Here is a 23,409-nt window from a genome sequence, read left to right as displayed (position 1 = left end):
TCCATAATTGGTATACCTTCAAAGAGAAACAGAGAGAGTTTGTGGTTACACAAGCAAACCGGCTCTAATTTAAAAACTTTACTTGAAAGTCCACGAAGTCAAATCAAATTCATGTTGAATCATACAAATAAAATGATGAAATAAATGACCTAAATTGCCCTCATATTCAAGAGGTTAAAGTCAATGAATTGCGGATGAGGTTGGAAAGATTTTAAGAGCCTTAAAGATGATGTATTTTTGGATGATACAAAAGTCAAAGGTCTTCTTCAAGAGATTGATGCCATCGATTCAAGATGAGGACGAATAATAACTTGAAGGTAATAGACATTTAGATGGATTTTTGGGAGAAAAATCAAAGGTGGTCAGTTCCTGACTCAGTGCAGCTTTACTTAAAACTTTTATAGTTCCAAAGATTGATTTTTCTTTTTCTTTTTTTTGGAGCTTCCTATAATGAAATATCCCAGTATGTCAGAGATATCACGAAAGTATATCATATATATAAGGGAAATGTTCAGCACCCTAAGTTTTACCACACACTTTAACAAACGTTTTTTGTCCTACATGGGTTAGAAGTATTGGAATGAGCTGATTTTTTGTGAGGATGATCTCTATGATTAGAAGATCATCCTCCCCAAAAATCAGCCCATTCCGAAATGTTTAGACCCATGTTTACACGTTGAAAAATTGTGGACCGTCCATTTTTTATAAATCAATTTTGATGGGGTTAGAAGTTTTGGAATGAGCTGATTTTTGGTGAGGATGATCTCCTCACCATAGAGATCATCCTCACCAAAAATCAGCTCATTCCGAAACTTCTAACCCATGTAAGACAAAACGCGTTTGTTAAAGTGTGTGGTAAAACTAAGGGTGCCGAACGGGGGGTCCCGTTCGGCGCCCAACCATTCAACAAACATTTTACCAAACATCTTTAGGCTGTTGGATACGACGCCAACGGACGTCACAGATTGAAGGAGAGCCAAAGGTGCGTTTAAGTTATAAAGTAATTCAAATGTTACAATGTCATCCTTAAACAAAATGATATTTATTATTACCTCCCCAACGAATTAAAACCCCAAAACAGCGTAACAGAGAGGTGTTTCTGTCTCCTTCACCCTCTCTCACTCGTTTCCTTCTTTCATTCTCTCCTCTCTCGCTCGTTTGCAACTACCTCTCGACCCTCTCTCTCACTCATTCTCTCTCGCTCGCGACTCCCTCTCCATCTCTCGCTCGCGACTCCCTCTTCATCTCTCGCTCTTGCTGCAACTTTCGCTGCAACTCCCTTTCGACGAAGATAGGTACGCTTTGATTTGAAGTGGAAACATCTGTAATTATTTAATGAGATTTTTTGAAGTTGCAAATTACTTCAAATGGGGTTCTTAATGTGGTGGCAACTTCAAATGGGCGAGGGCGAGAGGGTTTCAGTTCGATGGAGCCGTCGGATATTGATCGAGAGTGAGAGTGAGGGTTTGAGAGAGTGAGAGAGAGTGAAAAAGAGTGAGTGAGAGGGTTTCTATCGATCACGAGAGGGTTTGAGAGAGTGAGAGAGAAGAGCGTCTGTCCAGAGAGTTCAGCTCGATGGAGCCGTCGGATATTGATCGAGAGTGAAAGAGAGGGTTTGAGAGAGTGAGAGAGAGGGGTTGTCGATCGCGAGAGGGTTGCAGAGAGTGAGAGGGAAGGGCGTCTATAGAGAGTTCTCACTCTGTAAAAATATTTTGATTTTAAAGAGATAGGGATGAGGCACTAAATATAGGAAAGAATAAGGGTGGCTCTGTAAATATCATATAACTTATGATTTATACGTTAAATGGAATCGGATCCGTCCGATTATCTTATATCCAACGGTCACTACATGTTTGCCAAAATGTTTGTTGCTGAACATTTCCATATATATATATATATATAGGGTAGCGTTCAATGGCAAACTTTTTAGCAAACTTTTTGGCAAAACATTTTTCAAAACATGAGTTCGAGGTTTTGGAATGGGCTGATTTTTGGTGAGGATGATCTCTACGGTGAGGAGATCATCATCACCAAAAATCAACCCATTCCAAAACTTCTAACCCCATCAAAAACAGTTTACAAAAAATGGACGGTCCACAATTTTTCAGCTTGTAAACATGGGTTAGAAGTTTTGGAATGGGCTGATTTTTTGTGAGGATGATCTCTTCACCGTAGAGATCATCCTCACCAAAAATCAGCCCATTCCAAAACCTCTAACTCATGTTTTGAAAAATGTTATGCCAAAAAGTTTGCCAAAAAGTTGGCCATTGAACGCCCCCCATATATATATATATATATGGGAAATGTTCAGCACCCTAAGTTTTACCACACACTTTAACAAACGTTTTTTGTCCTACATGGGTAAGAAGTTTTGGAATGGGCTGATTTTTGGTGAGGATGATCTCTATGATTAGAAGATCATCCTCCCCAAAAATCAGCCCATTCCGAAATGTTTAGCCCCATGTTTACAAGTTGAAAAATCGTGGACCGTCCATTTTTTATAAATCATTTTTGATGGGGTTAGAAGTTTTGGAAAGAGCTGATTTTTGGTGAGGATGATCTCCTCACCATAGAGATCATCCTCACCAAAAATCAGCCCATTCCGAAACTTCTAACCCATGTAGGACAAAACGCGTTTGTTAAAGTGTGTGGTAAAACTTAGGGTGCCGAACGGGACCCTATATATATATATATGGGAAATGTTCAGCAACAAACATTTTGGCAAACATTTTGGCAAAACTTTTTCAAAACATGGGTTAGAGGTTTTGGAATGGGCTGATTTTTGGTGAGGATGATCTCTACGGTGAGAAGATCATCATCACCAAAAATCAGCCCATTCCAAAACTTCTAACCCCATCAAAAATGATTTACAAAAAATGAACGGTCCACGATTTTTCAACTCGTAAACATGGGGCTAGAAGTTTTGGAATGAGCTGATTTTTGGTGAGGATGATCTCCTCACCGTAGAGATCATCCTCACCAAAAATCAGCCCATTCCAAGACCTCTAACCCATGTTTTGAAAAATGTTTTGCCAAAATGTTTGCCAAAATGTTTGTTGCTGAACGGGACCCTATATATATATAGGGTCCCGTTCAGCAACAAACATTTTGGCAAAACATTTTTCAAAACATGGGTTAGAGGTCTTAGAATGGGCTGATTTTTGGTGAGGATGATCTCTACGGTGAGGAGATCATCCTCACCAAAAATCAGCTCATTCCAAAACTTCTAGCCCCATGTTTACGAGTTGAAAAATCGTGGACCGTCCATTTTTTGTAAAACATTTTTGATGGGTTAGAAGTTTTGGAATTGACTGATTTTTGGAGATGATGATCTCCTCACCGTAGAGATCATCCTCACCAAAAATCAGCTCATTCCAAAACCTCTAACCCATATTTTGAAAAATGTTTTGCCAAAATGTTTGTTGCTGAACATTTCCCATATATATATATATATATATATATATATATATGGGTGGCGTTCGCTGGCTAACGGTTTGACAAACTTTTTGGCAAACATTTTTGGACCATTCGATTTAACGTGATCTTGTGGACACGATTAAATATCGGTGCAATTTAATTTAAACGTGATAATTTATATATATTACAGCGCCATCCCTATAAATATAATTAATTAGTGAGAAGTCCCCCTTCTCTTTAAACCCAACAGAGCAGAGAACAGACGTTCTTCTCTTCGAAACTCGAGAAAATCTCTCTATCGTTCTCGATCCCTTTTCTCTACGAACTTAATCGCAGTGGAAACCCTCTCTCTCTCACTCTCTCACTCTCTCTCGCACGAAACACCAACGGCTAACCTCGCTGCAACTCCATCGACGAAACACGAACGGCTGACCTCGCTGCAACTCCTTTGACGAAATATGAATGCTGAAACCCTCTCTTTCACATGAACACGAATGCTGCAACTACCTCGCCCTCGCACGATCTCATTTCGCTGCAAAACTCTTCTCTTCTCTCGCTGCAAGTCCCTCTCGACAAAGAAGACAGGTACTCTTTGAATTTTCAATACTTTCCTGAATGCTAATGTGGGTTTTTATTATATTATTGATCTAAATTAAGAACTTCATTGAAACTACATCTGGTTTCAAGGTAGAAAAAAGCTATGCAAATTTTTATTTACTAACAAACAACCAATATTTTAACATGAAGAGGTGGTTAGGATTTAGGAGATGTGCTGTTGGATTTAGGAGAGAGACCGTGGAGCTTATGGTTTGATGGCTGCGGTAGAGGTGGTGTGTGTGAGTGTGTGTCTAAGAGAGAAGGAAATTTGTTTCAGGTACTCTGTGTGGAAGAGAACATACACTTCGAAAATGATGAAATTCTCCTTCATAGATTTTTTTTTTTTCCAGCCAAATCCGTAGAAACATTAAATGATTGAAGAGGTCATTTAGATCCTTAAAAAAGACAAAATTATGTCCTTAAAAAGGTGTTCTGTTTTAAAGAGAACATTGATTTTTCTTCATGTGAAGGTCCATTGTGAAAGGGTGGTTTGGATAGTGTTGATTAATGGTGATGATGGGGGTGACCTTATGCCGTGGCTTTGTGGTCTGAGATGCTTTTTTATCTTCTTGTTTTCATATTCTATATGTTTTGTTGACCTATGGTTTCAGCAATTGGACTCTCTAACATGTCTTTATGATCCTTTCTAAGGTTTTCTCTAATGAGTTCCATGGTCTGGCTGATGTTATATCATTGTTGCTCATCTTATTCATATTACCAGCACCAGATAAAAAGTAACATAATTTTCAATTTGACGGAATATATGGTTCTAAATAGAATTTAATGAAGAAATTGGACTTGTATTGTTTGCAACAAATATCTGGAATTAAGTTAATTGTTATGATGATATCCTCGAAGCTTTCCTTGAATTGTTGTTTAACTTATTTATTCAGCACATGCTGTACATTCATGCGCATCCTTGAAGAGTTTCGTCTTATTAATCGTGCCCTTTGTTGCAGCCGGATGGGCAGATGCCAAGTGATAAGACAGTTGGAGGAGGAGCTGATGCATTCAACACCTTCTTCAATGAAACTGGTGCTGGTAAACATGTTCCTCATGCTGTTTTTGTAGACCTTGAGCCTACTGTCATCGATGAAGTGAGGACTGGAATATATTGCTAGCTCTTCCACCCTGAACAACTCATCAGTGGCAAAGAAGTTGCTGCCAACAACTTTGCTCATAGACACTACACCAGTAATTACAATACCAGGATACCAAGAATTCCAATTTTTGTTGCAACAACTTCGGTTTCAAAGAAAGAAATTATCTTCACTAGCTTTCTAGGGGAACATGCTTGACGAGGGTCTACTTTCCAATCAACTCCAAAACTTCACCTTCAATCAAGCTTCTGGGACATGAATACAGGGTGGGCTGAATGAACTGATCAGATATGCCAACCAAAGAGATTGCTTTTTCAATTTGAAAAAATAAAAATGTGAGCCATACTTCAAAATTAGTGAAGCTACAGTTGCTATGCAGATAAAAAGTGGAATTATTATTCTAATTTTTCAGTTTATAGAAGAGTTTCATCTCAGTTGAATTGACATTGCAAAGCTTGTTAACACTTAATCTTATATACTTATTGTATTTGTTATCTTCCCTTGCTGATTTTAGGAATTACTACAAATGTTTAGCTTACCGTATATCATTGCACCTATGGAAGTAGAAGCTCAGTGTGCATAAATGGAACTAGCAAATTTTGTAAATGGTGTTGTGACTGATGACTCAGATGTGTTCTTGTTTGGGGCACGTAAAATTTTGTAAATTTTGATTTTTTTTTTTAACCATAAAGAATGCCATTTGACTGTAATGGGTAAAAAAATTTTGATTGGATCTACTGTACTTTGATCCATCAGAATGTCTTGGACTTCCAAAAATATAAAGAACATAGTGTAAAATTCCTTTGACACCCACAATCATGCTTTGTTAAATTCCGGGCACCCACAATCATGCTTGTGTGGTTAAGTAAAAGTGAAGTAAAACAACTTCAACCAAAAACAACATCAAATCTAAGAAACTTCATTGAATCCATCCTCAAAATCAATAAGACAACCTCATATTGACAGAGAGAATAAAACTAGAACATTAAATTTAACATAGTCTTCTCCTAAAAACAAGAGTACATATATACCTATCTATACTTATTATTAAGAACTAAGAAAATGGATATATATATATATATATATATATATATATATATATATATATTTAAATTTGAAAATAAAGTGATTTTTGATACTTACAAAAGGAGCCATTGCTATTTTTTCAAATTTAGGTGCCATTCCAATTTTTGGATTGTGGAATACAAATTTGGGTGCAGAACCACATGGTATCTAAAGCACACACTTTCCCCCCTTCATCAATTAATAAAAACCAATTAAAAGAAAAATAGAGTAGAGATGGAGGAACTCATTACCTAAAGAAAAATGAGCTTGACAGTTAATGGAGGCTTAAGATTGAATAACTCTTAATAAATATATTTGCAAACAATTGCAATTGAATCCAGTTGACGGTGAAATATTCTGAATAACTTGATTGTCAAAAACACTAATTGAAGTAAAATAACTCATTTAAAGATATTGTTCATAACCGAAGTTGTTGCAACCAAAATTGGAATTCTTGGTATCCTGGTATTGTAATTACTGGTGTAGTGTCCACGAGCAAAGTTGTTGGCAGCAACTTCTTTGCCACTGATGAGTTGTTCAGGGTGGAAGAGCTAGCAATATATTCCAGTCCTCACTTCATCGATGACAGTAGGCTCAAGGTCTACAAAAACAGCATGAGGAACATGTTTACCAGCACCAGTTTCACTGAAGAAGGTGTTGAATGCATCAGCTCCTCCTCCAACTGTCTTATCACTTGGCATCTGCCCATCCGGCTGCAACAAAGGGCACGATTAATAAGACGAAACTCTTCAAGGATGCGCATGAATGTACAGCATGTGCTGAATAAATAAGTTAAACAACAATTCAAGGAAAGCTTCGAGGATATCATCATAACAATTAACTTAATTCCAGATATTTGTTGCAAACAATACAAGTCCAATTTCTTCATTAAATTCTATTTAGAACCATATATTTCGTCAAATTGAAAATTATGTTACTTTTTATCTGGTGCTGGTAATATGAATAAGATGAGCAACAATGATATAACATCAGCCAGACCATGGAACTCATTAGAGAAAACCTTAGAAAGGATCATAAAGACATGTTAGAGAGTCCAATTGCTGAAACCATAGGTCAACAAAACATATAGAATATGAAAACAAGAAGATAAAAAAGCATCTCAGACCACAAAGCCACGGCATAAGGTCACCCCCATCATCACCATTAACCAACACTATCCAAACCACCCTTTCACAATGGACCTTCACATGAAGAAAAATCAATGTTCTCTTTAAAACAGAACACCTTTTTAAGGACATAATTTTGTCTTTTTTAAGGATCTAAATGACCTCTTCAATCATTTAATGTTTCTACGGATTTGGCTGGAAAAAAAAAATCTATGAAGGAGAATTTCATCATTTTCGAAGTGTATCTTCTCTTCCACACAGAGTACCTGAAACCAATTTCCTTCTCTCTTAGACACACACTCACACACACCACCTCTACCGCAGCCATCAAACCATAAGCTCCACGGTCTCTCTCCTAAATCCAACAGCACATCTCCTAAATCCTAACCACCTCTTCATGTTAAAATATTGGTTGTTTGTTAGTAAATAAAAATTTGCATAGCTTTTTTCTACCTTGAAACCAGATGTAGTTTCAATGAAGTTCTTAATTTAGATCAATAATATAATAAAAACCCACATTAGCATTCAGGAAAGTATTGAAAATTCAAAGAGTACCTGTCTTCTTTGTCGAGAGGGAGTTGCAGCGAGAGAAGAGAAGAGTTTTGCAGCGAAATGAGATCGTGCGAGGGCGAGGTAGTTGCAGTATTCGTGTTCATGTGAAAGAGAGGGTTTCAGCGTTCATATTTCATCAAAGGAGTTGCAGCGAGGTCAGCCGTTCGTGTTTCGTCGATGGAGTTGCAGCGAGGTTAGCCGTTGGTGTTTCGTGCGAGAGAGAGTGAGAGAGTGAGAGAGAGAGGGTTTCCACTGCGATTAAGTTCGTAGAGAAAAGGTATCGAGAACGATAGAGAGATTTTCTCAAGTTTCGAAGAGAAGAACGTCTGTTCTCTGCTCTATTGGGTTTAAAGAGAAGGAGGACTTCTCACTAATTAAGTATATTTATAGGGATGGCGCTGTAATATATATAAATTATCACGTTTAAATTAAATTGCATCGAGATTTAATCGTGTCCGTAAGATCACGTTAAATCGAATGGTCCAAAAATGTTTGCCAAAAAGTTTGTCAAACCGTTAGCCAGCGAACGCCCCCCTATATATATATATGGGTCCCGTTCGGCACAAAACATTTTGACAAACATTTTGGCAAACATTTTTTGTGCGTTGGATAACAACGAAATGGGCGGTCGAGATTCAAACAACAGGTGATCGGGTTTAAGTGAAGGATTTTACAGCGCCATCCCTCAAAATTGTATATATTAGTGCATCCTCCCTATCGATTTAAAGAAAAAAAGAAAAACAGAGAGTGAGAACTCTCTCATTTCCTCTCTCGATAGAACCAAGTGGAAACCCCTCTTGCTCTCACTCTCTCATTCCTTGATTCTCTCATGAAACCTTCTTGCTCAAGCTCTCCCATTCTCACTCTCGCAACTACCTCGATAGAACCATCTCTCTCGTTCGGCGATTCTCTGATTCTCTCACAAAACACGAACGGCTGACCTCCATCGACAAAGCACAAACGGCTGCAACTTCGACCTCTCTGCAACTCCATCGACGAAGCATGAACGCCTGGAACCTCGACCTCTCTGCAACTCCATCGACGAAAGAGAATGAGAGAGTAAGAGCGAGATCGAGAGCGAGTGAGAGACCGAGCGAGAACGAGAGAGATACCGAGAGAGAATGAGAGAGCTGGAGCTAGAGCGAGAGTGAGAGACTCGAGAGTGAGAACGAGAGAGGGTTCGACAGAGAAGAAAGGTAACAGAACCTTACTTCGTTCGGTTTGAAAGAGGAGAGGGGCGTCGCACTAAATACGATGAAAATAAGGGACGGCGCTGTAATTAAGTTACTTCGTTTGGTTTGAAAGAAGAGAGGGGTGTCGCACTAAATACGATGAAAATGAGGGACGGCGCTGTAATTAACTTATAACTTTATAAAACAGTAAAATTAAATCTGATACGTTCATTTACTTCAAATCTGACGGCTTAAAATTGTTTGCCAAAATGTTTGTCAAAATGTTTTGCGCCGAACGCCTCCCTATATATATATATATATATATATATATATATATAAGGGTCCCGTTCAGCAACAAACATTTTGACAAACATTTTGGCAAAACATTTTTCAAAACATGGGTTAGAGGTTTTGGAATGGGCTGATTTTTGGTGAGGATGATCTCCACGGTGAGGAGATCATCCTCACCAAAATTCAGCCCATTCCAAAACTTCTAGCCCCAGTTTACAAGTTGAAAAATCGTGGACCGTCCATTTTTTGTAAATCATTTTTGATGGGGTTAGAAGTTTTGGAATGGGTAGATTTTTGGTGATGATGATCTCCTCACCCTAAAGATCATCCTCACCAAAAATCAGCCCATTCCAAAACCTCTAACCCATGTTTTGAAAAATGTTTGTCAAAATGTTTGTTGCTAAACATTTCCCTATATATAAAGGGTCCCTATCCGTGGCCAACAGTTTGGCAAACATTTTGGCAAACACTTTTTCAAAACATGGGTTAGAGGTCTTGGAATGGGCTGATTTTTGGTGAGGATGATCTCTACGGTGAGGAGATCATCCTCACCAAAAATCAGCTCATTCCAAAACTTCTAGCCCCATTTTACAAGTTGAAAAATCGTGAACCGTCCATTTTTTGTAAACCATTTTTGATGAGGTTAGAAGTTTTGGAATGGGCTGATTTTTGGTGATGATGATCTCCTCACCATAGAGATCATCCTCACCAAAAATCAGCCCATTCCAAGACCTCTAACCCATGTTTTGAAAAATGTGTTTGCCAAAATGTTTGCCAAACTGTTGGCCATTGAACGCTACTCATATATAAATGATATTTTTCTTTAAACAATTAAGTATCCCATGCTAGAGTTTACTTACTCTTTTATTGTATAAGCCTAGAAACAACAAGCAACCATAAACAAGATAAAAAAATTAGGTTAGAATGCTAAGATCAAACGCAAGTATCATGGATTTTAGCAACCTCCAAAATCACAACTCTTTCAAAACATCAATTTTTGTTTTTTGTTTTTTGGTACTTTACATTTAATTTTAATAGAGAAAAGTAGGGCTTTATTGTAATTGGGCAGTGATACTTTGTAAAGAGAGATTCTATTGTCAAATCAACTTTTACTTGTAACACACCAATCCTTTTGAGAAATGATCGATCATTGACATATAGTTTGATGTGTTATAAGTAAACAAATTGGTGTATTATGTCTCAAAATTATTTACAATAATATCATTCCACAATAATACTTAAAAAAAAAAAAATTATGTTTTTATCATTAGAGGATACAATAAGAAAGTACTTGATTTTGGAGGTCGTTAACATCCATTACTTGCATAAGACATTAACATCTCTTCAAAGGGCTGCATATAGGAGTTGGTTCCAAGTATCAGGAGCACCGGGTAAACACCAATGGCTGCAATCTACTCCCTTCTTACCATCAATGCCGTAAATAGATGGGTGCCCATCATTCCTTAGTTGTGATAGGGTTGTAATATCGAGCAAATCTACTGATTTCGACATCTTATTCAACACATTCTTCACTACCGCGACCGCTGGATGCGAACCTCCAGGGTATGTTGATCCAACCAAAGGTTGCGTTTGGTGGTTACAGTTCTTCGCTTTTGGTTCATTCCATTCTCTACTACTGTTTAAATGTCAAAGAAAATGAAGAGAAGAAAAGTCATCAAAATACTTTTGTCACGTATAAATTTGTAATTTTCCAAAATATTTGTTTGAGAGAATTTGTACACTACATCTACTATCTAAACATATCAATTGATAGAATTACACATAACACACTAAATAAGGATGTAGACGCATAAAAGAAAGGGTATGGTTTGCAAGTTAACTGGATGAGTTAAATATTTATATATGTTTTCTTTTTTCTAAGCCAGTCAAAAATTTATATATGAAATATTTTAAAATTATTTTAGATAACTATGTTTTCCCTGAAAAAAAGAACATTAAAATATAGGTAGAATTATGAAAACACATAGAACTTCATGAATTTATGTATCCACATACTCTTGATAATATTTATGTAAAAGAATAATTAATTAATTATCCAATTTTTATTTTTATTTTATTAACAAAAAGAGGATATTATATAAAAGACCAACATACCCCTATATTTTTCATTAAAAGAGAAATTGTATAAGATTATTATCAGAAAAAAATGTGTTGGAGAATGCTAACATCCCCATGAGGTCTTGGACAGATATGCACCAATCTTAATTTAAATCTACCTTCATAACATTGTAGAAAACAAACTAATTTTTGAAAAATACACCATTTTAGATTAAATTATCATAATACCATTAGGCTAACCTTTAATAAATGCCACTATTTTTGTTAAATAATTATAAAAATGCCATTGTAAATGACATTTTTGTAATTTAAATCAAAACAACTGGTCATTCACTCTAGTTAAATCAAAGGTGTATAAAAGTGTTAACCAACCAACTATTCCAAAAGACAAACCTTTTGTAGAGGGGGTGAACTATGAATATAAGAGGATAATGGGCCTAACGGGTATGACACACCCAAGAGTGGAGAAAAATATTCATTCAACTCTTACCCTTACACATAAGGATGGAAAGAATTGAACCCATAACCTATATGAACCTAGTTCTTTGATACCATGTTAACCAACCACTACTCCAAAAGACCGATCTTTTGGAAAGGGGGAGAACCATGAATATAAGAGGCCGGTCATATGACATAACTGGGGTATGACACAACTAAGAGTGGAGGAAAATCTACACTCAAAAAAAGTAAATTTACATTTTTTTTTTTCATGCAAACTATTATGTTTTCGCCAAAAACTTGTTGACAAAAGAAGAAAGGGATGAATTCAATGTTCTGTAAATATTATTAGAACAAATTTGGATACGTATATTCTAAAAAAACTATATCCAATTGTAAAATACCCTTAAATATAACATATAACTCAGCCGAGTTTCTGATATGATTGGGAGATTTCAAACAGACAACTATCCGAGTTGAACTTGTGAGTTGAATCAAACAAGTTGAATATTAAGTAGGCTGCAACCTAAGCAGGTTGGAGGGTAAACACAAGCTCAACTCTAGGGGTTAAGCCCTCAACCCGAGCATTGAGCCCAAGCTCCTTAACCCAAGGTTGAGCTTATGAAGTAGCTCAAACTCGGGCTAGCCCAAGTTAGATATTTTTGGGATGGTTGAACGGCTTGGGCTCATTGAACAAACTTAATTTTATTTTGATTAGCAAATAAATTTGATATCTTAAATAAGAAATACAAATGATGTTAACAAAAATTTTATATCTTACATAATAACTAGTTAAAAAATAAATAAAAATGTACCAGTTATATGTAAATATTTATATATTATATATTATATTACCTTGGGTTTGGGTTGAGTTGGGTTGTCCAAACCCTAATCCTAGCTCAACCTTGGGTTGAATTAATCTAACCCAGGTTTAACTCGTGTTCTACATATTGGGTGGGCCTAAGTTGTGTTCGGGCCAGCCTGCCCAAGTTGTAGCCCTAGCTATCAAGTCACCTCAAAATTCAATTGAGTTGGGTGAACTCGGGAAGTTTTAAAACATATCTTACAAACACTTAAATAAAGCTTACTTATAATGGGTCGGAGAAATCCCCTGGAAGAAGACTCTGGTTTTGGTTGGATTAATATTGGAGTCAACCCAATTTGACCAAGTAGTCAACCCTTTCTGAAAAGCAACCAAGCGATCCATGTCTTCATATGTGTTGTTTCCTTCTTGAATGTAGTCCCATCTGCAACACAACACAACCACCATTTCCTAACTCTACTTAGATTAATTTTGTGAAAAATTAATAAACATGAATGAAAACTATATATTTAATAAGACTGTGCATTAGTTCGTTCTACAGATCCAGCTTCTCACGGTTTTTTTCCATTGTGAAGCCACCAATGCCAGGTGTTGAAGATCAACACGTCGATATCTTTCCATCTGTTGCCGCTTTTGATGGAGTCGAGCTTTAGAACTCGGCCAATTTTCTCAGTTACAACATCTACAAGGAATACATTATGATCGAACATCACAGAAACTCCATAATCCTGCACAATACATTAAGTTATATTGATCTTTTAAGATCAAGAGCAATTCATTCTATGATTGGAACATCTAACATTATATATATATAATATAGCCCTACAAAAGTAATTAAGAATGAAGAGTAATATGTTTTTGATGGAGAGCATTCAATAAAAAGAGGATGCCCATATACGTCTCATTCCTGTCACTCATTTCACTCCCTCCTGAGCCACTGTGGCTGGATGAAGGCTATGAACATTGAGGCTACAAGGGTCGGCAAAAGATTTGCCAATGAATTAAAGTGGGCACACAGAAGGGTACAATTGACTTGCAGGTAACTGAAAGAAAATGATTTATTGAGAAGTCTTGGGTCACCGTACATGAACTCTAATAGGATATTTATAGAGATTACATCAATCTAGATATCAAAACTAACCTACTATAAATATATTAATTTTTTAATAATTCCTAATGTAGAGTATCCTAATTGCCTTGTAGGTCTTGAGTTTGATACCCAGTATGAGCATTAATTCCTCTAGGGCCACCTGCGAGGGCGCACCCTCACTTACCTGGTGCGTGTGATGTGTGGGCATTGCACTTGCCCCGGGACTAGTCATTGGACAAGACCATGGTCTATGGACTGGGCAAAGCCTAGATACAGGCCCGGTCCACTATCTACAAGGATGTCCGGTTATCAAAAAAAAAAAAAAATTCCTACTTGATATTGCTGCATAAATTATTCTCCATCACTACCTTCCTTTTATAATGAGATACATTGATAATGATACAATGTATCTCCTAAATCATAATAAATTGCATCTAGTTCTCTAACATTGTCACACCCCGAATTCTAAGACCCGCGACTCGGCCCATGATCCATGACTCGACCCATGACTCCGAACCCAATGATGAGATGAAAAGAAGTACACTATCCTCCATGAGTTAGCTTGCCCAACTGACTCGGTTAAATACCACCTGAATTGAACTCACCCCAAACTGAATTTTATCAAGATAACAAAGAATTTAAATCAATAGAAAAAATATATCTAACTCCCTCCTACACCTAATAATAATAAAACAAGATACTTCTGGTGAAAAAGAATGAATCACCCACTCGACATTGCTCCATTCTATCTGAAATATTAAAAGCGTGAGCTGCAAAGCCTAGTAGATACAACGTTTTCCTCTCTTTTAATTAAAGCAATAATAAAGAAAAGAAATAACTTTCACAATGAGCATCAATTACACATGTTGAGACAAACTATAATAATTAAATAATCCTAACTCAATACATGCACACAATTCCAAGGAAAGAGGTTCAATTATATCAAACATCAATTAAATGATCATAATCCAATACGTATGCATGCACATGATTCCAAGGAATAAGATTCAATCGTATCACACATCACAACCCTGAGTCACACAGACATCTCCGTATCTCACACAAGGGATCTTCTTCAAAGGCTTAAGGGATTTACACCAAGGGTCCCATGGACCCGCTTGCTCAATTTCACTCATTTGGAGTCACAAGAGACATACCCACATCCCAAGCAAGGGATCTTCTTCGAAGGCTTCAGGGATTTACACCCAAGGACCCATAGACCCGCTAGCTCAAGTTCTTGGACCACAATCCCACAACCATGCATATCACATAGCCAACACTACTCATTATCAGTCATTAATATCATTATCACACAAATCATGATACACATGCCATCATTAATAAAAGTCTTTCTCTTTCGACAACATAGAACAAGATTACCATACATCATTTTTTATTATTATTACAATAAGTAAAATCAAGGAAAAGGAATCTACCTTGTATTCCAGCATGTATGTGAGACTTTTCTAACAACTTTAAATTTTGACTTCTTCATTTCTCCATGTCTGAAGTTGTTCCCAATTATATTTCCAAACTTTTCTAACTGAAACTCCATTACGTACAATAAACCACTGCAAATACAACTAACCATGTCATTTTAAACACCACGCATCAAGTCCTTTCTAGCCCGAGACACCATCCCTTATTTCCTTCAAGTAACTCGATTAACTTATTCATATAGCAATTTACTATAGCGTAGAGAAATACAAACTCTATTTAGCTTTCAAATATCAATGAAATTTATTCAACTTCCCACCAACATTTAGATCCAATCCAACATCCCTTTTTATTCACGAAACACGATTTATCAGATTATTTACATGTATCCCCCACTTCAGTTAAATAATATAGGGCATCTCAAACCAACTATAATTACTAAAAATAAATGTTTCAAAATGATTAATCATATTAATCCTATAAATAGGTAATAATAAATTGAATTGTATCTTGACATAAGAAAATCCATATGCATAGAGTCCAAAATCAGAAATTTTGTTGAACTAGAATAGATAGGACATTCTCAAATCAACTATGATTAATTTTTCTAGGATTTTTATTTCTAGGGGTATCACCAAATCAGACTTTCTAACGTATTGGGAAATCGTTTACCCGCACATAAGACTAATTACTGAAATTGAAAAACTGAAACCCAATTTAACATGATAACTTGCCCTCATTTGAAATTGTACATAGAAAGCCTTTTCAAATCCCTCTATATAACCTTAAATTAGTTGTAAAACAAGTCACTTACCTTCTTCACAAATAGAAGAACTGAAGCATGAGAATCGAAATTATTTTCCCCTTTTCCTTCTTTTCTTCTTTGACTCTTCTCTTTCGCTCTCTCTCTCCCTCTCTCTCTCTCTCTCTCTCTCACACACATCAACGCAATATTCTCCTCTCTTCCCTTTTCATTTTGGGCACTCTCAACCGGTTATAAAAGCCTTCCTTTTTTTTTCTACTTAAAATAATGGTAGGCTCCACAATTTCACCATATCAATCCACTTTCTTTCTATTTTTGTTTTCTTTTTTCCTTATTTCTAACCGTTTCATCCCAACATAAAATAGGTAAAATTTTAATTATTACCTTTATTTGCAAGTTGGTGGTGAGGTCAACCATCAACACAACACACCTTTTAATTTCTTATCTAAACATTTCAACGTACATAATAACTCCAATAAACAATTCAGTGATGGGTCCACCACCATCCCACGTGTTAAACTTTCTTATTTTATTGAATAAAATAAAAATAAAAGTAGAATCACCCCTACAACCCAACTTCTACTATTTTTTCACTTAAATTACATTAGAAATCACTTGGAAATAGTTTTGGATAAAATGAATAAAATATATATATAAATTATTTCTAAGTGATTTTTAAAATAATTTAAGTGAAAAAATAAGTACTTGAATAAAATGAATAATATTAAAAGGATATAACAATCAATAAATAATAGAGGTTGGGTTGTAGGGTTGGATTCTATTTTTTTTTTTAATTTTATTCAATAAAATAAGAAAATTTTAACATGTGTGATGGTGGTGACCCACCATTGAATTGTTTATAGGAGTTATTATGTACGTTGAAATGCTAATATAAGAAATGAAAAGATGTGGTGTTGATGGTTGACCTCACCACTAACTTGCAAACAAGGGTAATAAATAAAAATTTACCTATTATATGTTGAGATGAAAAGGTTAGAAATAATGAAAAAGAAAACAAAAATAGAAAGAAAGTGGATTGATACGGTGAAATTGTGGGGTCAACCATTATTTTAAGTAGAAAAAAAAATAAAGGAAGGCTTTTATAACCGGTTGAGAGTGACTAAAAAGAAAAGGGAAGAGAGGAGAATGTGTGAGAGAGAGAGAGAGAGAGAAAAGAGTCAGAAGAAAAAAAGGAAAAGGGGAAAAGGATTTCAATTCTCATGCTTCAATTCTCCTATTTGTGAAAAAGGGGTAATTTTTTCTTGTTTTACAACTAATTTAAGATTATATAGAGGGATTTGAAAAGGCTTTCTATTTACAATTTCAAATGAGGGCAAGTTATCGTGTTAAATTGGATTTCAGTTATTAAATTTCAGTAATTAGTCATATGTGCGGGTAAACGATTTCCCAATACGTTAGAAAATCTGATTTGGTGATACCCGAGAAATAAAAATCTAGAAAAATTAATCATAATTGATTTGAGATGGTCCTATCTATTCTGATTCAACAAAATTTCTGATTTTATGTTCTATGCATATGGATTTTAAGATACGATGCTCTATTTCAATTTATTATTACCTATTTATATGATTAATTATTTTGAAACATTTATTTTTTGAAATTATAATTGGTTTGAGATGCACTATATTATTTAACTGAATTGGGGGATACATGTAAATACTCCGATAAATCGTGTTTCGTGAATAAAAAGGGATGTTGGATTGGATCTAAATGTTGTTGCGAAGTTGAATAAATTTCATTGATATTTGAAAGCTAAATAGAGTTTGTATTTCTCTAAGCTATAGTAAATCACTATATGAATAAGTTAATCTAGTTACTCGAAGGAAAATAGGGATGGTGTCTCGGGCTAGAAAGGATTTGATGTGAGGTGCTTAAAATGACATGGTTAATTATACGTAATGGGGGAGGTAGATTCCTTTTCCTTGATTTTAATTATCAAATATAACATATAAATCAAGTAACATTTCTAATAGGATTCCCCAAGACAATTACGACTTACGAGTTTGATTCAACTGAGTTATGCAAAGACTCGAGAGTGAGTTCAAACGAGTCTTAAACTACTGAGTTAACTCGAGCTTAAATGGATTGGAATCAACTCAAGCTATTTTTAAAACATTGGGTTTTAGTGTAGTAGTGGTGTACCTTAACTGTGAACGCAGAGAAGCCATCTTTTTTTCCAAAGGTATAGCTTGCTTGTGGCACTGCAGTCTGAAGCATGCATACTAGTGATTCAAACTGGTTCAGGCTAATAGAGTCCCCTACAAACATCATCTTTTTCCCCTTCAATCTCCTCAAGAGATCCTCACCATCGAATCTACATCACAATATCAACAAAGATATTTCTAAGATTGAAGTTACCCTTATGTTTGTTACAGTTTATAACTCGCCTGTGCACACTAATGTTCTCCCTTTGTAATATGGTTTTGTAGCTATGGTTAAAAATTGATTTAGGACTCCATAGATGGATAAGGTTACCCATGGCAAACTGTTTTGGATCCACTGATTCATGAATGCATTTGGCCCACACAAGAAGAATCAACGTGAATGATAAAACCTCTCGGTTGAATTTGAGCATTATTTGGGATATTTACAAAAAAGTGATCAACTTTTGACAAATTTACAATTTCAGCTTACTGTTCATTTTATTTACCAAAACATGAATGATAATTAAATTGATTATTTCACAGGTTTAAAGTGACTAATTAGAAATAGTGACTTTAAACCACTATGTGAAAACTAATAATTTTGACGAGAAAATTCGACGGCTCATGGCCATTGAAAATGTTTATATTCCCCAATTCAACATCTTAGAGCCATCAAATTTCTCCCATTCTCTATTAATTTAACAATTTCGATCCATCAAAAAATATATATATATTTTACACCTTGGTCCGCCAAATTTTATGAAATTTGATAATCTTGAGCCGTCAAATATAGGTTTTTTTCACGTTGTGAACTTTCAAAATAGTCACTTTAAACCGGAGAATTCGTTATCATTCTGAATTTTTTTAATGAAAAAGTGATCATTCACGTTTTAATAATTAAAATGAACAGTTAGCCAAAATCATAAATAACTCATTTTCAGCTCACGAAATGATTTTTCACCCTTATTATTTTTTACTTGTCAAGAGTATTTCAAGTCCATCCACATGTTTATGAATGACCTAGAATTATTGGACCCAACCCGAATCAAGAAATTTGGGTTGGGTTAGATCTAGATTAAGTGAAAGCAAAATAATTTGTATATGATTTTATTGAAAAAGATTCGACTCAGATTTAAATAAGGATTTTTGTCTAAATAAAAAAAATAAAAAAAATAGATATGAATACGGAGTGCCTCAAATCTGACCTATTTTAAGCCCTAATCTCATATTACCCACTCCAAAACTCCATAGAACTAACTCTCCCAATCAACTCAGGAACCTTTGAGTCAACTCGCAAACTTGATCAAGTCAGGTTGAAAATGCACCAAGTTTAGTATTAAAATAAAAAAACTCCATAGAGTTATTTGAATATAAATATAAAAATATAATAATTATAATTTAAAGAACACACAAATATTAAAAACTGCATTTAAATTTTTATTTGACTAAACCGAGTTGAGTTGTGTGTGGTTGACTTGACTCAACTCAATAAACATTTGAGTCAAGTTTTTGAGTTATAGAACTAGATTTAAAACTCTTTGAAACGTGACTCCATTGAATTTGGAGTTGATTCATTATTAAAACTGACGAAATTCCAAGTTTGGTATACTGTTTATTTTAATTTCTAAAATATGTATTCGTCATTTTTATAACCAATGAGCTCCTGACTTCACCACTTTTTTAATATCTACCAATTCGGAGATATAATGGCGTATTCATTGATTATAAAAATGACAAATTCACTATAAATGTATGTTTTGAAAATTAAAATGAACACTGCACCAAAATCAGAATTTGAACATAAGTGCCGGGCGTTTTGGAAAAATCTCTAATTTCAAAGGATTGGTGCGTTGTACGTAAAAGTTGTGTGGCAGTAGAATTTCTCTTGTTTTTCATCCGGAGTACGTTTTGTTATTATACGTCGCACTCGCACCAGCAGTAGGGCCCTTTGCCGACACCACTTCTGCAAATCAATTGGTGCAGATTACACCAAATCTATCTTGAGAGAGAGAGAGAGAGAGAGAGAGACCGACCTTGGCAACTCGCAGGCGTTGGGCTTCCATCTAAATTTGAGATAGGCTTTATCTGGCCGTCCATTCTTCTGGCAATCGAATTCTCTATCGATAAACGTGCATCTCGAAGAATCGTAAAGAGGATAAGAATCATCAAATATCCAACTTCCTTGGAATAAATCACAGCCATTCGCTTGTATTCGGTCTACCTTATTAAATTGCTCCCCATTTACAGAAATTTGGCAAAAGAGAGAAATTATAAAGATAGAAGAAGCAAAATAACAGTGGGTTTGAAGACCAGAGCTCATTTGGCTTGGTGTTGAAGAAGGAGATGAGAGTGAGAAGTTTTTGTGAGACTGAGAAGTAATTCTGGTTTGTTTGTTTGTTTGTTTTTGTAGACTTGAAGACAAACAATATTTTGTGTGCGTCCGCCGTCCGCGTGTGTGCGTGTGGTGTTGGTTGTGGTAATGGTAGTGTGTTGGACCCACTTTGTTCACTTGTGGAGGACTCACTTTGCATTCCCGTGACGTAAAATTGATAGTTCTACGCATGTGTGTGTGCCGTTTTACTTTTTAAAGCAAAGTCAGTCTGCTATTTGTTTGTTTGTGTCGTTGTCTATGTTTCTACTCTTTATGAGTGTCAATGGATCAGGTCCGAATCAAGATCGATTTATTCTAGGCCCAATCTGTTAAGGATCGGATCTGACTTGGAAATTGGAATCAATATGAGCCAACATACTAAAATCTAACTTATTTACATATGGTAATATTATATATATTATTTTCTATTTCGATCATCAATTCACTCTATGAAGAGCAAATTAAGAAGTACGATCTTAATTAAAAGGTATGTAATATTATCTTACTATAAAGACAACTAATAATAATGCTCTAAAACAGATACATGCAAGGCATCACTTAAACATTATTTACATTGGTACATTGTTTTAAAAAGATTACCTACATAAGATAGGCCCAAGTCTAGAACCCTTGAATTTCGTACTCATCTTCTTTGATTAATGGATAAATGAAAACCATCATAACATATCATAGGCTTTCAAACAATATAATTAAATCACCCATATAGGAAAGATGATGGGTAGTAACACCTTTCTAGGGATGTACAAATTATCTATTTACCCGAAAAAGTTCAGTTTTGGGTCTTGTCTTTGGAACAAAACCCGAACCTAACCTGAAATTTTCAATTTGGTTTCGGTTTCATCCATACTTGGACCGAACCAAAAATTCGATTCAGTTCGGTACAGTTCTATCGGAATGTACATCATTACATCTCTCTCACTAGAAAAGATAATGTTAGTCATTTTCATTATTTTGAGAGAATTGTACTTATTTTATTTTTCTCTCTTTGTTCTTCTCCCTGCTAAATATATATATAATTTCGTGCAATATAAAGCATTATTATTCTTCTATAGTGAAGTATCATGTAGTTTACACAATCACTCAAGCATTGTTGTGGACGCAAGCCGTTTTACATATTCTTGCTCGGTGCTTTCGAGGACATTTGTCATTAGAAATAGTCTTATTATACATACAATCAGTAGTCATTGATAGATAATATCAATGATCATTGGGAATGTAGAAGAAAAGAGAAAAAAAAAAAAAATTGTACCTCTAAGTAGTACTTTCAACCTTGCTCATAATCCAAGGACTTAAATTATGTGACTTGCTTTTGATTCAAGCATCAAGTTTATCTTAATTTATTTCCAGTATATAGGAATGTGTGAGCATGATACAAACGAATCATATTATTCTTACTATCGATCATGATTATCTCATGCATATGTGGCTTCCTTCTTGTGAGGATTCTAGTCTTTTGAAAGACGACTAAATATTTTGAGCAAATAAGTTTTTTTTTTTAAATCAATAAATAAAATATATACGTTAAAAGAGTTCTTGCATGTCTAATGGCTTGCTAGATGTACTTATTCATGGCCTCTGTGAGGGCGATATGTAACTAACATGAGACCTGTTATGTTGTGTTTGGTCTATAGAGAAATGATTCACTATTAATCAAGTCACAACCCCTAAGGGAAGTTTTGTATATTAATTTGTGATAGTAATTAATATATTAGCCCTAATTTGTTAGAGGAATTTATCATCATTTTCTACTAAAAAATTTATTGTAATTCTCTTATTGTAACCTTCTGAACATAGTGATGTCAATGTGGTTTCGTGGTATTCCCTGATTTACGGGTTTTCACGCAAATTCTTGTATTGTGATTGATTTCTTGATTATCCTTTTTTGTTTAAATGTTCACTCTTCGAGTATTTTTGTATCCCAAGATTGTGGTCTTGTGGATTGGAGAAATTTCATAAAGACCATCAGCCATATCGCATAACTTGTGAAGCACCAAACAAAATCCCACTTACTTCGTCATGCTCTCATGGCTCATTTGTTCTCATTGTGGTATATTGGCACTACTTATTGCAATTATAATGGTGGGTATTGGCCTTGCTGTGGTCTCTGTCATTGCTATGCACCACAGCGCATTGGTGCTTTATGGACCACTGATTTGAGGTCAGGAATCATTTTTAAACTACGTACCATGGCACTACTGACCTAGTTGGGCCATGTTTGTAATAGTGTGGGTGGGTGGGTGGGTGGGTGGGTGGGTGTGAAATAGGAATCTAGCATTATTGGCATTACAGGACCAACTTTTGTAGAACCTTGATCAAACTAGGAAGGGGCCAAGCTATATTAAAGGCTACAACTAGGTGAGGCGAAATCAAGAATGCTACTAGTCAGTGAGGCATAATATAAGATGGTTGGAATTTTCTCCATTCGCTTGGTATATAACGCAGTTCATCTACGAGCAATAAGTTTATCAACAATAGTATTGTTTTTTTTTTCTTTCAAAGAGGCAGATTATTAAGCAAACAATGCCATTATGGACAGAACTCTAGACCCCAATGAAAGGATAGTACTGAGAATCCCCCATCCCATCCTTTAAGCCGAACCATTCTGTCTTCCGTCTTGGATGACAATCTGAGGACAGATATACATTTCATTGATGAAGCAATCAATTGCATCTTTCAATCATTCAAATTTCTTCTTAGACTTAATTCCAAGAATGGCCGACCCCCAAATATTCCCAAATAGGGTTATTGACATAGCATATTTAGGGCAATTGAGATATTAGTGATGAGTTCCCACTCCATGTAACCTCCAGTAGTCGAATGCAATTTTCTCTACCAACTTTATGTTGTGGTTTGTGGAGCCTGATAGTATTTCGTCAACAAGGAGGTACTGTAAATCAAGTC

General features: G+C 35.4%; 2 protein-coding genes across 2 annotated transcripts; one reads left to right on the top strand and one right to left on the bottom strand.

Annotated features, from left to right (window-relative positions):
- The first annotated feature begins 3,466 nt into the window (after window positions 1–3,466).
- LOC147390561 (tubulin alpha chain-like) lies at window positions 3,467–6,104 on the top strand. The gene is made up of 2 exons (XM_086459456.1): window positions 3,467–4,002; window positions 4,974–6,104. Exons 1-2 carry the CDS (start codon window positions 3,880–3,882, stop codon window positions 5,133–5,135), a joined length of 285 nt encoding a protein of 94 aa, XP_086315582.1. The 5' UTR covers window positions 3,467–3,879; the 3' UTR covers window positions 5,136–6,104.
- Window positions 6,105–10,565: 4,461 nt separating this feature from the next.
- Window positions 10,566–20,506, bottom strand: LOC147390560 (protein trichome birefringence-like 37). The gene is made up of 5 exons (XM_086457954.1): window positions 20,150–20,506; window positions 18,115–18,286; window positions 13,217–13,389; window positions 12,927–13,085; window positions 10,566–10,957 (listed from the first exon to the last, which is right to left on the bottom strand). Exons 1-5 carry the CDS (start codon window positions 20,434–20,436, stop codon window positions 10,666–10,668), a joined length of 1,083 nt encoding a protein of 360 aa, XP_086314080.1. The 5' UTR covers window positions 20,437–20,506; the 3' UTR covers window positions 10,566–10,665.
- Between the last annotated feature and the right edge of the window lie 2,903 nt (window positions 20,507–23,409).

This window comes from Akebia trifoliata, chromosome 11 (assembly GCF_017979445.1).
Source record: "Akebia trifoliata isolate Shusen 1 chromosome 11, ASM1797944v1, whole genome shotgun sequence".
Classification (NCBI taxonomy): domain Eukaryota; kingdom Viridiplantae; phylum Streptophyta; class Magnoliopsida; order Ranunculales; family Lardizabalaceae; genus Akebia; species Akebia trifoliata.
Note: the sequence above shows the minus strand (reverse complement) of the source record. Positions and strands in the feature narration are given on the sequence as shown.

Bases quoted from the DNA above. Each gene is read 5' to 3' on its own strand.
- LOC147390561 (XM_086459456.1), top strand. From the start codon at position 3,880: ATGCTGAAACCCTCTCTTTCACATGAACACGAATGCTGCAACTACCTC. The intron at 4,003-4,973 runs GTACTCTTTGAA...CCTTTGTTGCAG, and splicing joins CCTCTCGACAAAGAAGACAG to CCGGATGGGCAGATGCCAAG.
- LOC147390560 (XM_086457954.1), bottom strand. From the start codon at position 20,436: ATGAGCTCTGGTCTTCAAACCCACTGTTATTTTGCTTCTTCTATCTTT. The intron at 13,390-18,114 runs GTACACCACTAC...TGTATTGTGCAG, and splicing joins TCTCTGCGTTCACAGTTAAG to GATTATGGAGTTTCTGTGAT. The intron at 13,086-13,216 runs GTGAGAAGCTGG...GTTGTGTTGCAG, and splicing joins CTTCACAATGGAAAAAAACC to ATGGGACTACATTCAAGAAG.